Genomic DNA, 17,601 nt, shown 5'->3' with positions numbered 1-17,601 from the left:
AGACGGGTCGGTCCCTCCCCCCTGTGTCCCCGCCCACTGTCCACTGACGCGCCCAAAACAGAAAGCTCGCTCGGCCAATGGCGGCGCGCGCTGCTCGGCCGGTGGGGCGGGGCGATGTGGCCAATGGCGGCGGGGCTGGAGGCGGGGCTGGAGGCGGGGCTGGAGGCGGGGCTGGAGAACACCGCCGCGAATACAATTAAAGCTTTTTTTTTTGAAGCGGCGGTTTCCTCGAGTGACAGCGCGCGCGTCCCAATGGACTCGGCTCCGATTCAATTGTCACAATGCACGTGACACTAATTGAAAGGAAAGCGACAACGTAAAGGATTGTGTCGGGACAGCGCGTGCGTTATTTATTATAGTATTTCAGGTGTATTTCAGGTGTATCGCGTGTGTATTTCATGTGTTAAGTGCCCGGGTTAAGTGTATACTATTTATTCTATATGTTATTCTTTAGGCAATGACAAAAAAAGTTGGGGTTTTGTGTGTGTGTGTGTCTGTGTGTGTGTGTGTCTCTCTGTGTGTGTGTGTGTGTGTGTGTGTGTGTGTCTCTGTGTGTGTGTGTGTGTGTGTGTGTATGTGTCTCTGTGTGTGTGTGTGTGTGTATGTGTCTCTGTGTGTGTGTGTGTGTATGTGTCTCTGTGTGTGTGTGTGTGTGTGTGTGTCTCTGTGTGTGTGTGTGTGTGTGTATGTGTCTCTGTGTGTGTGTGTGTGTGTGTGTCTGTGTGTGTGTGTGTGTGTGTATGTGTCTCTCTGTGTGTGTGTGTGTGTGTGTGTGTCTCTGTGTGTGTGTATGTGTGTGTGTCTGTGTATTTGTGTGTGTGTGTGTGTCTCTGTGTGTGTGTGTGTGTGTGTGTGTGTGTCTGTGTGTGTCTCTCTGTGTGTGTGTGTGTGTGTCTCTGTGTGTGTGTTTGATGTGAGATACCGGGGCTGAGCTGAAGCCCGTGTCTCCCTCAGAACAGGACGTCACCTTCGCTTCTGCACAAGTACTGAACACTCGCAATACTGACCTAACCATGTGCAATTCTGTCATATGTGCAATTGCTGTTGGAATTCATGTGCAATTCATGTGCAACCTATGTGCTGTCGTGACACATATTCATGTGCAATTACTGTCGTGATCACATGCAATGGTATTTATGTATTTATTTATTTATTTGTCTATGGGAGTTTTTATTTATTTATAGGAGATCTTCTACTGAAAGTGTTTTTCAGTCTTCCTATAAGTGATCTGTTCTTCTGTATCTACCTCTGTATCTACCTGCGTTGCACCAATGAAATTTCCCCATGTGGGACAATAAAGGAATATCTTATCTTATCTTATCTTACAAACGTCCTCCTTTAAATCCTCCTTTTTCACAAGAAGCAAACTCAAAGTGCGGCTGCATCAATAAAGAGCGTTTAAACTGTTCCGTCGACATTTCAGCACAAAAAATTTGCTTTATTCTGGTGTTTTGAAGTGTGAACAGTGTAAAAACTGGCTTTATTACTTTTTGTGGAGTAAATATTGATGATCTCCAAAAGTCTGCACGTTCAAGGTGACATTCTGACGTGAGAAAACACAAATATTGACTTAAAATTCCATTAAAATTAAAGAACATTGCGAAAAATTGTTTTGAACAGCAACATTTGACCAAAGGTTGCAATTCTGCCTCAAAATCACAACATTTAACGCTTTAACTGTTCTCAAAATCAGTGTGAAATGCTTTTACTTTTTGCTCTTAAAAGAAAATGTTTTGAAACTTTTATTAAAGTCGATTTTTGATGTGCTACTTTTTACTTAATTCAGATATTTTTTTCACAGCTGAAAAAATACAGCATTCACACATTTATTCATCAAACCCAAAACTAATTCAGGACCAATTCAGGACTAAACCTGGACTAAATCAGGACTAAATCAGGACTAAACCTGGACTAAATCAGGACTAAACCTGGACTAAATCAGGACTAATTCAGGACTAAATCAGGACCAAACTGGGACTAGATGAAGAACAAGTTTGAATGCATATTTTAGAGAATTTCAAGTGACTTTATCTTGTTCTTTGTTGCCCATTCTTATTGTAAATTTACTCACAATTGAAAACAAAGAAAAAACACACTTAAAAAATACAGCCAAACCCTCTTTTTTGTGTAAAATATTTATTTTATATCTCCCAAGTCACATTCGTCCTCGGTACACAAGAGAGCGCTGTTGTTCAGATAACGTGAGCCAAATCTATTGTTTTGAGTCATTCAGGAAATAAAACCATCGTGACGTTTTCTCAAAGACTCACACACGTTACAAATATGAGGACCTTTCTGTACAAAGTGTTGAGCGTCTCAGTCAGTAACAAGAATATAATCATTATTTAAAAAATAACAACAACAGCGGTAGTTAATGTGCAGACCCTTGGTGAGCATGTTAATGACTAAAATTAACTTCAATTCAAACTGAAGCTGTGAAGCAGAGACTCTGTCATTTTAGCCACTGATTTAGTTTAATTATAAGTTTAATCAAGCCCCGCCCAGAATTCAGATTTAAATTCCCTCTTCGTTAATAAAAGTCAGAATAAAGCTGGACATTTGTTTGGTTTTGATATTTCCTCTTTAAAGTTTAATCAAATTTGACTAAAAAATAAGACGTAGGGACATGTAATAAACAAACAAACAAATAAATAAATCCAAGAGTAATCTATATAAAATCTGTATTAAATCATTTTTTAATTCTAGCGTAATTTATTTGTTCATTTGTTTAGAGAACAAACAAATAAATAAAAAAACTTCCAGGCCTAATCTATATAAAACATGTATTAAATGAATTCTAGAATAATAATTTATTTGTTTGTTTGGATAGCTACTAAATAAATAAATCCAGGTGTAATCTATATAAAATACGTATTAAATTATATTGAATTTTAGCGTAATTATTAATTATTTTGTTTAGAGAACAAACAAATAAATCAAAAAATCTAGGCGTTTCTATGTAAAATGCTTATTAAATTATTTTCAGTTTTAGCATAATTTATTTATCCATTTATTTGTTTGTTTAGAGAAAAAAACTGACCCTGATTCATCCCAGAATGAGTGATTCGACTGAAAATCGCAGTGTTACAGTTTTATGCTTTCATATGTATTAAGTTGATCTTTTAAGCTTGTTTACTTTCACAGTGTTTCATTACTTATGTCTGTTTCCGGTGTGGTTTTTGACGACAAATGGCAAATAAAACTAAACTAAACTAAACCGGTGAAAGCGTCAGTCATTCTAACAATAAAACGATCGCCCCTTATTTCATCCGTTCATTTACACGATTGTACTTTTATCAAACTAAAGAATATTGAAGTGTCATTTCTTCCATTGCTCTTTAGTTAGTAGCAGTACAAAGGTTAATGTACTGCACTCTGAAGTCAGTTTAACAGTGGATACTTTCTACTCCACTGCAGCGTTTAAGCGGAATACAAAGTCAGAAGTACTTTTCGTGTACAAAGTCAGAAGTACTTTTTGTCCAAAACTGCGGAGAGGTTTTATAGGAAAAAAAATACACAAATACAATAAATTCAGTGTAAAACAAAACTCAGCACGTTTGTTTTACGCAGATAGCTATTTTTGATGTATTAATAGTGCTTGAATTCTGTCAGAAATAGGAAAAATGTAACTTTTTTTTACCATTTTGTCTTTGTTTTTGAAGAAAATTACAGATAAAGGGGAAAAAATGTACTCAAGTAAAAGTGTTGCATATAAAAAGCTACAGTACACATATTTTTGACAACCATCAAACAGTTAAATATCAATAATTCATTCCTCAATATTTCTTTTCTGTACATTTCTCTTAGAATGTCACCGTAAGCGAGCTAAAGAATAAATACCATACAAGTACTTTTAACTTTTAAGTTCTTTTCAAACACTTAATGCGGTGGAAAATACAGATACACCTGCTCTCTAATGTAGTAAAAGTATTCGTTATATTCAAGTACAGATACCTAAAATTGCAGTACAGTTTAACCACTGCTTTTTACTCTGAATTTTCTTTTTTCATTTTTACACTTTTGGTTAATTTGATTGTTACTTTCTCTTAATAAACAGCAAATTTACACTCGTTTTCACAGTGTTTTTCTAATATTTTTGTAATATAATTGTGTCTTTTACGCAGAAAGCGACGTCACTGTGGACTTTTGCGTTCATTGTAAAAGTCTTAATTTGATTTCAAGCAATCACAAAGATTTTTCTCTCACCGCTTCACAACAAATCCGCGCGTTTCAGAGCTCGCGTTGTCGTCGCGGTAATAAACAATTCAAAACACACACAAATGGATCTGGAGAACGGCGAAAAGTCCTCAAAATGGAGCCTATGACGGGACGATTGGGTTCATCTGCTCTACGACATGAATGAGCGACGGTTAAATGAGTAAAATAAATAAATAATAGAGCTATAATCAGGTCAGAAATAAAAGTAACGTGCAAATAACAAGCAAGTTACATTAAAAACTTTAGGAATTACATGCAAAGTAAAAAAAAAATGTAAAAAATACTGGCGTTTTTGGTCTTTCTGCAGTAATAAAAATGTCTGAATATGATAGAAATGTTCGTACGACGCACTCAGCACCGTTTGCGTGTTCTGCAGCGTTTGCGTGTTCTGCAGCGTTTGCGTGTTCTGCAGCGTTTGCGTGTTCTGCAGCGTTTGCGTGTTCAGCAGCGTTTGCGTGTTCAGCACCGTTTGCGTGTTCTGCAGCGTTTGCGTGTTCAGCAGCGTTTGCGTGTTCAGCACCGTTTGCGTGTTCTGCAGCGTTTGCGTGTTCTGCAGCGTTTGCGTGTTCTGCAGCGTTTGCGTGTTCAGCAGCGTTTGCGTGTTCTGCAGCGTTTGCGTGTTCTGCAGCGTTTGCGTGTTCAGCACCGTTTGCGTGTTCTGCAGCGTTTGCGTGTTCAGCAGCGTTTGCGTGTTCAGCACCGTTTGCGTGTTCTGCAGCGTTTGCGTGTTCAGCAGCGTTTGCGTGTTCTGCTGGTGCCTTTGAGGACGATGTGGGGCAAACCCACGGGCCACCGGTCGCAGGGCCAGTACTGCAGCCCGGGCAGCGAGTACGGGATCTCGTAATTGGCGTCGAGGTACGCGATCAGAGTGCTGCCGTACGCCACTGCGATCACGATGAAAATGTGCCTGAAACACAGAGGAAAACGCAGCGTCGCATTAACACACGTGGGCCTCAGAACTCCTGCCACGGACACAGTCGATGGATACGTCTGGAACGTTCGTCTAGCAGCCGGGAAAAAGGGGCGTGGCAAAGAAATAAATGACGAATAAATGACTTTCTTTGGATGTCTTCTGTCTTTCTTTACGTTTTATTTAAATTACTTTTACTCTTGTGCTCGCTCTGGTCTCGTTCTGTTTTTTTATGTTTATTTTATTGTTTTATGTTTTATGTTTTAGAAAATGTAGACAAATGGAAAAAATTACATTCAAACTTATCTTGGAAAACGGACTCAATGGGACTTTAAAAACAAATTGGTTTAAATGTGTAGTTTGTATTTTTGTTTTGGTGCATTGCTCTCGTGTTGTGTTCTGTTTGTTTTGTGTTTGATTTTTAAAAATAAAATAAATAAAATAAATAAAATAAATAAAATAAATAAAATAAATAAAATAAATAAAATAAATAAAATAAATACAATTAATAAAATTAATACAATTAATACAATTTAAAAAAAAAAATTAAATAAAATTAAAATGTATAAAAAAAATAAAATAAATTATAATATTGTCAACATGAAGCTTTTGTGATTTGTTTCTCACAGTGGGAAAATTAACCAAAACTCAAGTCAGAACCATAAAAGTATCACTCAGGCAGGCGTAAAAAGCTGCTAGGAAAGTAAAATGTACATGAAGCAAATATACTACCCTGAGTACTACCCACCTCTGATCCGATCACAGTTGTATTTGTGTAACCGAGCCGCCCGGCCCTTCTCACCAGCCAATTGTAAGCGTGAACACATTTGCATATTCTGCGTGTTCACGTGAAAGTCGAAGCACTCACCAGAGACTGTGCAGGTAACAGAAGTTCAGCTGCCGCCAGAGGCCGCAGCCGAACCTGTCGCTGACCCAGCAGGAGATGGCGAGCACCCAGAGAACCACGGAGCACTTGGCCAGACGCAGAGCCCGCCGATCTGTGCAGCTGAAAACAGAACGGGACGTGGTGACGACAGAGGTAGCGTCTCCAGAACTGCACGAAACACGCCCAAAACCTTCACTTTGACACGAGCTTCCACTGCTACAACGACCGTATTTTCCGGACTATAAGTTGCTATAAGTTTTTTTTCAAAGTTTTGGCCGTGGTACGACTTATACTCCAGAGCGACTTATATGTGATATTATTCATTATTTTCACACTGACAACCACAAGAGGGCGCTCTAGTCTCTAAGCGACGCAGAAGAAGAATCTGCACTTCCTCTACCTCTGGAGTTTGTGGAGTTGTTTAGAAGTGACACAGAGGAAGAAGAATTCAATGGATTTAGTGATTTGGGGTAAAACTGATGCTTTGGTAAACTTGTTAGCATGTTCTTTATGCTATAGTTATCTGAATAACTGTTAATATGTTACGTTAACATACCAGACACTTACCACAGTTCTGTCTGTGCCTCATGTAGCTGAAGGTGTTAGCGTTAGCATACGTACACCTGTTTACCATGTTCTCTCATCTGTTATTATTTTAAACTGCATTTCAAGATGAAATGTCTGTTCTTGGTCTTGGATTTTATCAAATACATTTCCCCCAAAAATGCGACTTATATATGTCTTTTTCCTTCTCTGTTATAAATTTTTGGGCTGGTGCGATTTAAAGTCCGGAAAATATGTTTTTTTTTAAACATTTCTTGAAAGGTCATTCACTAAAACGTAGTAAACATTATTATATTTAAGATTTAACTAAACATTTTGCCTAGTTTATAATGTTACTTCTTGGCTTGACATGAGCAGCAGATGTGACAAAGGTAATTCTAGCGACCATAATAACACAAATCCAACTAAATTACACAGTAGTTATAATCTGACAGAAATTAATAAACGATAACGCCTTTATTTTGTTGAATGATCGTTTAAACTGTCAAAAATTGTTGCTTTTTGATGATGTTGCGAGCCGAACTTATAAAATAAATACAATAAATACAATAATTAATAATACAATTAAAATATATTTAATAAAATTAAGTTCGGCTATCAAACATCATCAAAAAGCAACTATTATTTTTCACAAATTTCTTAAGCAAATATTTACTTTTGACAATATACTCATCATATTTAGAAGAGGATTTGGGTTAGGATTATGTCTATGTTTAGGAATAATTTATTTGGTTTAGAAGATTAGGGCTCAGATTAGGGCTTTGGGAGGTGGAAAATTGGAATTATAAATGTGTTATACAGTATTATTGTTTGTCAAATCATAACTGTTATTGGCTCTGGTTGCTAGGTAACAGTGGTGGAATGACCTACTGTATGTCATATTTGTCGGCCATGTCCAACAAGGAAGTTCAATTATAAACTGGTCAGAAATGGTCAAACTGGGGACAAACAGGCAAAATGTTTAGTAAAATGTGAACTATAATAGAGTTCACTGTGTTTTAGTGAAATGTGTGGTAAATATACTTTAAGTTGTATAATCGTGGACTGTATTTGTCTTGGTAGAAGTTTGTTATCACTTCCTCGCCTGTGATTGGACCCGTGAAAAGCGTGCTGACGCGCTCGTACCATCTCATCTCTATCGCCAGCGTGTAGAGGAAATGGAGGCCAAAGCAGTTGAGGGCGTAGGCGTTGGCCGTGGGTCTGACAAACGAGACTGTCGTCGTGACGACCGTCATGAGCAGCACCAGTTTAGAGAAGGTCGACCTGGAGAAGGAAACGAGAGAACCGTGAAAACGACCTGGAAACGAAACAATGCGGAACAACTCGTCGTCTTTAACTAATGATGGTTTGATTTTCGCCTTGTTGATAGCAAAATCTTACAATCTATGGATAATACGTGAAATATATTGCATTTATTACATATATTAATACATTTTTCTTGTCTAATTTTGATTTATACAAGCGCTGTCTCTCATAAATCACGTGTTACAGCGGTTTATGCTCCCAGATAACAATATCAGTGTCGATACTGAAAGATTCATGATGCGATACCAATCCGATACTCCAGTTACATTTGGCCACTTTAAAACACAAACAGTCACAGTCAAAATGAACATGTGATACGTCATTTTAAACTTTCACTCGGTCTGATATTTTGCTCTTGTAAAGTTTCTGAGATGGATTTTGTTTTTTACTTTTTTTTACCAAACATATCTATTTGTTTTAAAGTTGGCCTGGGTGTGCCAGAAAGCGTCCAAAGAGAAGTTGTTTTGAAGAAAGGAACCTGGTATCGGCGGATATAAGATAAGATATGCCTTTATTGTCCACACATGGGGACATTTTGGTGTTACAATGCAGTAGATACAGGGGGAAAGGACAGATTATAGGAAGTTTAAAAAACACTCTTATGAACAAAAACAAAAACTCTTATTAACAAAACTCCTGTAAACAGGTCCTCTCATATCTTAATGGGGAATTAAGGGAAGAAAATAAAAATAAAGGTAAAATAAAATAATAATAATAATAAAAATAGCTGGCATAAGACAAATAATACTAATAATAATATCGGCGGATACTCAAAGACCAAGTATCGATATCGCAGCAGAAAAGCAGTCGGAGAATCCCGAATTAACGATGATTAAAGCAGAGAATTATTACAGAAGTCGATTAGAAAAGAATATTCTGAACATTCTTCGCAGCCCTAGATATGATATAATTTGTTGTTCTTTTTTCTGATGATTGCACGACATAAGCATGAACCTACAGCTGCCTCTTAACCTTAACTCCTCACCTAATTCTATTTTAAATAAATAGTTTGTTTAAAAAGAGACATCTAAAGCACAGACTTTCCAACATCAAAATATTTTTCAAAGCTTGATCATTTATTTAATACATTTCATTCACTTTTGTTATGATCAATTTGTATATTTGTACCTTATTTGACACTTCTTTTTTATTGTTGATAGTTTAATTATTATGAATTGCACTTATTTTCTTAGTCTTTGTCATTATATTGCAACGCGTGAGCTTCTGTAAAGTCATTTCCTTTGTGGCTCTTGTCTAATGTCACTCATATACTGTTTCTAAACCCGACGCTTCCCTCTTTCCGGGTCGTATTGTCGTGGTTAAACCGGGATAAACCTTCAGCCTCAGTCAGAGTCGGCTGATCTTCGGTGTAAGATTACCTCTGCGCCGTCTTTCATCTTTCCCCTGCTCTTTAAACATTCATATTCTCTTTCTCCGAGCGGCGCGAAGGTGTCGAGCGACCACGCCGCGTCTCCGAGACAAAGCTGCCGGACGAGCTCTGCCGCGGGCGTCGGCTTCAGGTGACGCCGTTCGGATCGCCCGACGACATTGACATCGCCGCTAAACGTGCTTCAAACTTGAGCCGAAGCGCGCGTTAGACTTGACGCAATCGCCCCTTTTACTCACGCGAATGCAGGTGTTTTATAGCAAACGTCCACATCAAACAAGAACGGGCACAAAGCTCAATGTTTTTTCGTTCTGTCACAAAAGCTTCAAAAGGTTCTGACTTTATTCAGACATAACGACAATTGTTGTTTGTTGACAGACTTTTGAGCTATAAACTGAACAAACTTAAACTTTTCTGATCCACTGCAGGTGATGAACAGGGAAAAAGAGGTCGTTAACTTACTTAATTAAGTGTAAAAATTGGCAAAATCACACATATTTGGGACGTAGAAAACTGACAAATGGATAGAGCCAGGTTTAAATTTCTTGCATAATTTAATTAATGTAACAAATATGGATATAAAAAATAGAAAGAGAATAAAGTATCTGGTATTTCATGGCATACATTTATTCATCTATTTATTTTTTGGCAATAAAGCTTTAATTGATCCCCTAAAGTTTGATATCTATAAATCCATTGGTGCAATCTGTCAAAGTGCGATCTGTTAGGTATTTGTAGGAGCTGCTTTAATCTTGAAATGAAATATTTGTTTATTCTATTTACCATCTGATAAAAGGGAATTCTCCAGCTGCTCGATATGTTGCACTTAAAAAGAAAGCTCACGTATTTCAAGTCAAATCAAGCATTCTGGGCTGAATCTGGGTCAGTTTGTTCTCCAAAAATCACTCTAAAATCCCAAACAATTTAATAGAACTATAATATGGATTACGCCTGAACTCTTTTACTTTATTGCAAGTCCTTTGAACTCTGAGAACTGGTAAACGAACTTCAGATTTGACAGTGGAATTGTTAAAACCCAACAAATGCACAAACTAGTGTTATTTTCACACTGACAACCACAAGAGGGCGCTCTAGGCTCTAAGCGACGCAGAAGAAGAATCTGCTCTTCCTCTACCTCTGGAGTTTGTGGAGTTGTTTAGAAGTGACACAGAGGAAGAAGAATTCAATGGATTTAGTGATTTGGGGTAAAACTGATGCTTTGGTAAACTTGTTAGCATGTTCTTTATGCTATAGTTATCTGAATAACTGTTAATATGTTACGTTAACATACCAGACACTTACCACAGTTCTGTCTGTGCGTCATGTAGCTGAAGGTGTTAGCGTTAGCATGCGTACACCTATTCACCATGTTCTCTAATCTGTTATTATTTTAAATTATCTAATAAATTTCCCCAAAAAATGCAACTTATACTCCAGTGCGATTAATATGTGTTTTTTCTTCTCTATTATGCATTTTTAGGCTGGTGCGACTTAAACTTCAGAAAATACAGTAAAAAAAACATCTTTCGGTGCAGGACAGTGAAATAGTTTGGTTATTTCTTTCTAAACACTAAATTGTCCACAGTGTTCTGACGGCCCCTTGTTTCCATGAGTCCTGATTGGCTCGTGTCTTACTCTCTTCTCACGTACATCACGGTGTGTGTGGGCGTGGCTGACGGAGGAGGAGAAGGAGTCACTGTACCTGTCTTTGATGAAGGACGGGAAGAGCTTCCGGGGGAACCAGAGCGCGTACCCCACCGCTATGACCCACAGGATGGACAGCTCATCCAGCATTTGACCCACAAAGCTCAGCGTCATGTGGAAGTACGCGGAGAAGAGGCCTGCGGCGAGAAAACGTAACCGTGTCTGTCGAGTATGCAAAACCGAAGGATTAAGAATGTCTACACAGGAGGTAATTTGAGTAGGTCATTAGGGACTTTAAATGTTTATTTCACCTCCAGATTTTCATCTAGTTTGGTGTGTGTTGTAATCTGTTAATGCTCCGAATAACGACGAACATCGATTCAAATTGTTGATTATTTTAGTCTCTTAATTGTTGCATCGCTCAAAATAACGGCAGAATGTATTTGTCCGGAATATAATCTAAGTTATTCTGATGATTGCATAAACAAACAGCTGCTTCTTAAGGTTATTTTCTCAGCCAAGTTAATGTTAAATAACTATAGTAAAAAAAAAATGCAATGAGACTTTAATAAATATTTTTTGGAATGTTTTCAACACCATTTTTTTTAAATTAAAGAACATAGATTATTAAGATATATTCTATTAATTTATATATATTGTATTTATATATTTATACCTTGTTTAAGTGATTTGAGCAGGTCTTTAAATTGCCCGTTGTAAATTATTGCGCAAGTGCTTCATTTTTGGAATTGTGAAATGGAAAGAAAATTATACAAAATTTCCAGCAAATTATACAAAATTTCCAAAAAGTGAAACACCAAAAAGTGCAGTGTGAAAGAGTGTGAAATATAGTGCTGCCCGGCTTTGATAATTTGCCCTCTGTCCTCCCTTCTCTCATCCCCATTTAAAGCTGAAACCGCCTAATAAAACCTATGGGCCAAAAAATCGTATAAAAAAAATAGTAAAACATGATAATAAAAGTGTTCAATGTCTTGCTGCATCTCTGTTCGCTGCTCTCCTTGTTCAGACGTACGTTCTGGTGGACGGCCATGTCTCTGTAGGTTTGTAGCTCTGCCAGACTCTTTCCATTTCCTTATGATGGATTGAACAGCGCTCCGTGAGATGTTCAAAGCTCTTTTTACAACCCAAACCTGCTTTAAACATCTCCACATCTTTCTCCCGTCAGTGGCCTTCACAGAACAGCGGCATTTATCCTGGGATTAGGTTACACTCAGGTGGACTCTGCTGAATCATTAGGTCAACATTCAGTCTTTCATCCATCATCAGGAAACTTCTGGCAGTTATTGGCTGCACCCAGAGGAAAAGAGGCTGAATACTTTTGCAAGCCGCTCGTTTGTGGCCGTGACGTGACAAAATGTGGAAAAGGATGACTGTGAATGTGGCAATTGGACTGTCTTTTGTCCGATTCTTTCTCCATAAAGAAACAATAAAGGCTAATCTAATCTAATCTTCTTTGTGGTCCACTCTGAAACACTGAACAGCCCCCACAGTGGAGCGTTTTCAGTCTCATTTTAAGACCCACTTTTACTCTCTTTGAACAGTTGTGTGGTCCTCTGTTGTCTTTTATTAATTGTGTTCAATTCATTTGTTTTATTGGTCCTGTTACGTATGTTTTAGACCCAAAAATCCCTAAATCATTACACCAAATTACCAAATGCAGCTTGTATTTTTGCAACAACACGTTTTTTTGTGAACGGGTCTTAGTAAATCGTCCCCCGATGTTGTGCGCGTTGTGTGAGTTTTTCTTCAGTGTCAGCGCGCGTCTCCTCACCTACAAAGATCATCATGACCCAGACCACGTGCACGGCCAGGTTCCTCTCTTTGGCGTAAGGGTGCAGCAGGTACAGCATGATGGGCGACACGATGAAGAAGAAGAAGCTGCTCACCTGGAAACAACAGATACTCAGATCAGAGAGGAAACCAGCAACTTTGTGCCGGATGCAGGAAATCAGGCCACAATAAAGAGTTGTAACTTGATCGAGAATGTGAAATGCACAAAAGGTCATTGTTTCAGATGGAGTGCGTGGCCCTTTTGTGGTGTTTTGGAGCTCAGCAAGATTCCTGCGCGATCCTTTATAAATGAGGCTGCAGGGGCACTTCACCGTGCAGCCTTTGCTTTATAAATGAGATGCTGGAGGATCGGTTAGACCGTTCGCTTAGACACATGCACACTGAGGTCTGAATGGTCAAACGAGGGGGTCACGAGAGCTCATGAGAGACACAGATGCCCTCCCTGAAAGAATGAAAGGAGCGAGGGAGAGAGACGTGGATCAGCGGCTGAGAGACAAGAGCAGGTAAAGCACAAAAGAATGTAAACACATGATTCAGCCAGTACAATTCTGCGTGGAACGTAACAACTCCAGTTATTCTTTGAGTGCACAGATTAGGCTTTTATTTGATTTATTTAGACAGGGAGGGCCCTGAAGGGAGGGCCCTGAAGCAAGGCCTTGAAGGGAGGGCCTCTGTACAAACTCATGCAGGGAATATTCTGGGTTGGGCAGGTTCAGACAGTATTGTGCACTGGCTCGGTTCAGGCTGGATCATTTGGGATCCAGAAAGACAAGAGTAAGGTGTCTCAGAGCTTCATTAAACCAAACCTGATGTGCTCCATCAGAAGGTCAGAACACACTTGAAATGAGACGAGCGGAGGGCAGCGGAGAAGACGAGGGCAGCGGAGAAGACGAGGGCAGCGGAGAAGACGAGGGCAGCGGAGAAGACGAGGGCAGCGGAGAAGATGAGGGCAGCGGAGAAGACGAGGGCAGCGGAGAAGACGATGGCAGCGGAGAAGACGATGGCAGCAGAGATGACGAGGACATGAGAAGACGAGGGCAGCAGAGAAGATAAGGGCATGAGAAGACGAGGGCATGAGAAGACAAGGGCAGCAGAGAAGACGATGGCATGAGAAGACGAGGATATGAGAAGACAAGGGCAGCGGAGAAGACGATGGCATGAGAAGACGAGGATATGAGAAGACAAGGGCAGCGGAGAAGACGAGGGCATGAGAAGACGATGGCATGAGAAGACAAGGGCAGCGGAGAAGACTAGGGCATGAGAAGACGATGGCATGAGAAGACAAGGGCAGCGGAGAAGATGAGGTCAGCAGAGAAGATGAGGGCATGAGAAGACAAGGGCAGCGGAGAAGACAAGGACAGCGGAGAAGATGAGGGCATGAGAAGACGAGGGCATGAGAAGACGAGGGCAGCAGAGAAGACGATGGCATGAGAAGACAAGGGCATGAGAAGACGAGGGCATGAGAAGACAAGGGCAGCAGAGAAGACGATGGCATGAGAAGACGAGGATATGAGAAGACAAGGGCAGCGGAGAAGACGAAGGCAGCGGAGAAGACGAGGACAGCAGAGAAGACGAGGGCAGCGGAGAAGACGAGGACAGCAGAGAAGATGAGGGCAGCGGAGAAGACGAGGGCAGCGGAGAAGACGAGGGCAGCGGAGAAGACGAGGGCAGCGGAGAAGACGAGGGCAGCGGAGAAGATGAGGGCAGCGGAGAAGACGAGGGCAGCGGAGAAGACGATGGCAGCGGAGAAGACGAGGACATGAGAAGACGAGGGCAGCAGAGAAGATAAGGGCATGAGAAGACGAGGGCATGAGAAGACAAGGGCAGCAGAGAAGACGATGGCATGAGAAGACGAGGATATGAGAAGACAAGGGCAGCGGAGAAGACGATGGCATGAGAAGACGAGGATATGAGAAGACAAGGGCAGCGGAGAAGACGAGGGCATGAGAAGACGATGGCATGAGAAGACAAGGGCAGCGGAGAAGACTAGGGCATGAGAAGACGATGGCATGAGAAGACAAGGGCAGCGGAGAAGATGAGGTCAGCAGAGAAGATGAGGGCATGAGAAGACAAGGGCAGCGGAGAAGACAAGGACAGCGGAGAAGACGAGGGCATGAGAAGACAAGGGCATGAGAAGACGAGGGCATGAGAAGACAAGGGCAGCAGAGAAGACGATGGCATGAGAAGACGAGGATATGAGAAGACAAGGGCAGCGGAGAAGACGAGGGCAGCGGAGAAGACGAGGACAGCAGAGAAGACGAGGGCAGCGGAGAAGACGAGGACAGCAGAGAAGATGAGGGCATGAGAAGACGATGGCGTGAGAAGACAAGGGCAGCGGAGAAGACAAGGGCAGCGGAGAAGACAAGGGCAGCGGAGAAGACAAGGGCAGCGGAGAAGACAAGGGCAGCGGAGAAGACAAGGGCAGCGGAGAAGACAAGGGCAGCGGAGAAGACACGGGCAGTATTTATAGTCTAACCCTTTAAAATGAATTGAATCCCACAAATTCATCTCCTTTTCCTTTGTGGACGTCTCACCGTATTAAAAAACTCCACGACGTTTTCCGAGTGCTGGTAGTTGTCCTCGCACCAGTCGATGTCCGAGCTCTGGTACGAGAAGACGCCGGTCATTTTCTCAATCGAATAAACGCCTGAAACGCAAAGAAAGTAAAGTTTGAACTAAGTGTAGATTAGCGTAGGGGCTCCACAGGGATGTGTACTTTCTCCTCTGCTCTTCTCCATGTACAACAAACTGCTGCTGATTCTGATCCGATTATCCCGTATGCGGAAAGGCCAGAATAGTGTAAACTGGTTATGGAAATCAGAATGGACTCTGCGGTTATGTTCACTTGTGTCGGTGAAGTCTATTCAAATGGACCTTATCTGTGTAACGCACCTGCAGCTTATGCAAGGGACATTTGACTCACTGATCTGTGGTTTAATGACTTACAAATGTCAACAGGACACATTATATTACACCAGCACTAGTTCATGATGGATTATTAAGTCCTCAATGTGTATAATCATATAAAATAAAGCTAATATTAGCGTAAATCCCTTGATTGTAATGATACATATGCGCGTAAACTACATTACATTACCCTCAGCATTAGTTTTGTCAGGATACACACATTTCAAACTCAATTTAAAGCTTGATACTCAATATTGCTTTCAAAACCACAATGACATATCTTTTTTTTTAATTTTGGAAACAAAATGATGATACTTCCTTTATATCTTTAATATTATAAAGTGGCCTCATGCTAAATCATTCCTAAAGTGTTTATGTTATTTTTGCTGTCCATAAACTACTTCTATAGATTAGTATTGTGTTGATTAGGTTGTTGAGTCTACACAAACTATGCAATAAGAGCTCAATGTTTCATTTTGTGATCGCATGTGTGATAAAGATGCTTTTTGATAGTTAATTGTCTACATTGTGTGTTAAATATGCTAAATAATAAGGTATAGAGTTGGAAAAGCTTTAACACAGTAACTACAAGGCTACATTCATTAGTTTGTTAGTTAGTTTGACCTAAAAAATATTTCACACAATAAAAGATATAAACAAAACCCTTCTGGAGGCAAACGACAAGTGGAACGTAATGTGGTTTCAATGGAGAAACTCAGAAGATCACAAAATATGAAAAGTCAAGACGGTTTTGGCAACAGAAAATCACTCAGACACGTGAGTGACATTACAACCTGGTTTTAAGACGTTTACAACAGTATTTTACATTATTTGTTTATCTAAAATGAGATTGTGAAATACACTTTTTTGAAGAAGGAAAACTCTTGATTTGATGTTTTACTGGACAGATACTCGCGGGAAAAGTTCACAGTACAGTAGGTTTTCATTGTATCTAAAGATTTATAACTTAAAAAACGAAAATATACTTGTTTTTTAAGCTCAAATACAACTGTGACGGTAGAAAAAGTATATTTGTCCATCCTGTATACTGCATGTCACTGAGAAAAATGTAGAAGTTTTTGTTGTAGACACTTATAATCCTCAGCATTTAGATGATGTCAGGTTTAATTTTGACTTCCATTCAGGAGTTTGGAACACATTTTAAAGTTTCAATACAGGAGTAACACTTTTCTTACTTTGAAATCCCCCCCCAAAAGACCCCAAAAGTAAAGCCCCGGTGCTTACCTCCCATGACGCTCTGTGCGCAGCTCCTCGCGCTCTGCCGCAGCTCCCCGCGCGCGCACGAGCTCAGGTGTAAAGGCGGCGACAGGTGCAGCGCTTCACCGGAGGGGCGGGGCCTGAGCACGCCGCAGCACGAGGCGTCACGCACAAAAACAACAACAAGAGCAGAGGCAGCAGCGGATTGGACGTGACGGCGGCGCGTGTCCAGTTCATTCTGTCACGTTTGTGTTTGTTTGAGAGACAATGAAGCTCTTATTTTCAGAGAAGAGACAGGATTTTACCAGGAATGCAGAGACATAAACTCTCTTTTTAGGTGTTTAGTTTATTAACTAACGGTAAAAAAGGAAAGAAAAGATGATGTTTGACTTTATTTAGCCAAGAAAATATATCATCTACTAATGGACTTTTTCTCAAACTGTGGGTCACACTTCATCCATTCTACTGTTTTTGTCATTTTTAGTCATTTATTTTCACATTTTTGCTCGTCCTTATGTAATTTCTTAGTTAAAACAAATGTGTATTCCTATATAATATCTGGTTTAGCCCCAATTTAGACCTGAAATAGTTCTTGACCTGTTTAAGATCTGATTAAAACCAAACCTGGACAAAAAGCCACTAGAACAGGACCAAACCAATGAAAATGAGCTAAATTTATTATTATGTAACAACAGTGTGAAAAACAACGCCCTAAGAATAAAAAAATGGCACAAATAAAATCGCCAGTGA

The 17,601-nt window shown here is 40.0% G+C and overlaps 1 protein-coding gene across 1 annotated transcript; it reads right to left on the bottom strand.

Moving 5' to 3' along the window:
- Positions 1-4,947: 4,947 nt before the first annotated feature.
- On the bottom strand, positions 4,948-16,905 carry acer1 (alkaline ceramidase 1). The gene is made up of 7 exons (XM_072438779.1): positions 16,879-16,905; positions 15,261-15,373; positions 12,707-12,821; positions 10,973-11,111; positions 7,704-7,841; positions 5,997-6,134; positions 4,948-5,125 (listed from the first exon to the last, which is right to left on the bottom strand). Exons 1-7 carry the CDS (start codon positions 16,883-16,885, stop codon positions 4,948-4,950), a joined length of 828 nt encoding a protein of 275 aa, XP_072294880.1. The 5' UTR covers positions 16,886-16,905.
- Positions 16,906-17,601: the final 696 nt, after the last annotated feature.

Source organism: Eucyclogobius newberryi, unplaced genomic scaffold (genome assembly GCF_026437365.1).
Source record: "Eucyclogobius newberryi isolate DKJ021-1_F unplaced genomic scaffold, fEucNew1.0.hap1 SCAF_9, whole genome shotgun sequence".
NCBI classification, from domain to species: domain Eukaryota; kingdom Metazoa; phylum Chordata; class Actinopteri; order Gobiiformes; family Gobiidae; genus Eucyclogobius; species Eucyclogobius newberryi.
This window is presented reverse-complemented; position numbering and strand designations above follow the sequence as displayed.

Coding starts and splice junctions, on each gene's coding strand:
- acer1 (XM_072438779.1), bottom strand. Junction 11,112..12,706: donor GGTCATGATGATCTTTGTAG/GTGAGGAGACGC, acceptor TTCTCGCCGCAG/GCCTCTTCTCCGCGTACTTC. Junction 6,135..7,703: donor CTGGCGATAGAGATGAGATG/GTACGAGCGCGT, acceptor TTCTGTTTTCAG/CTGCACAGATCGGCGGGCTC.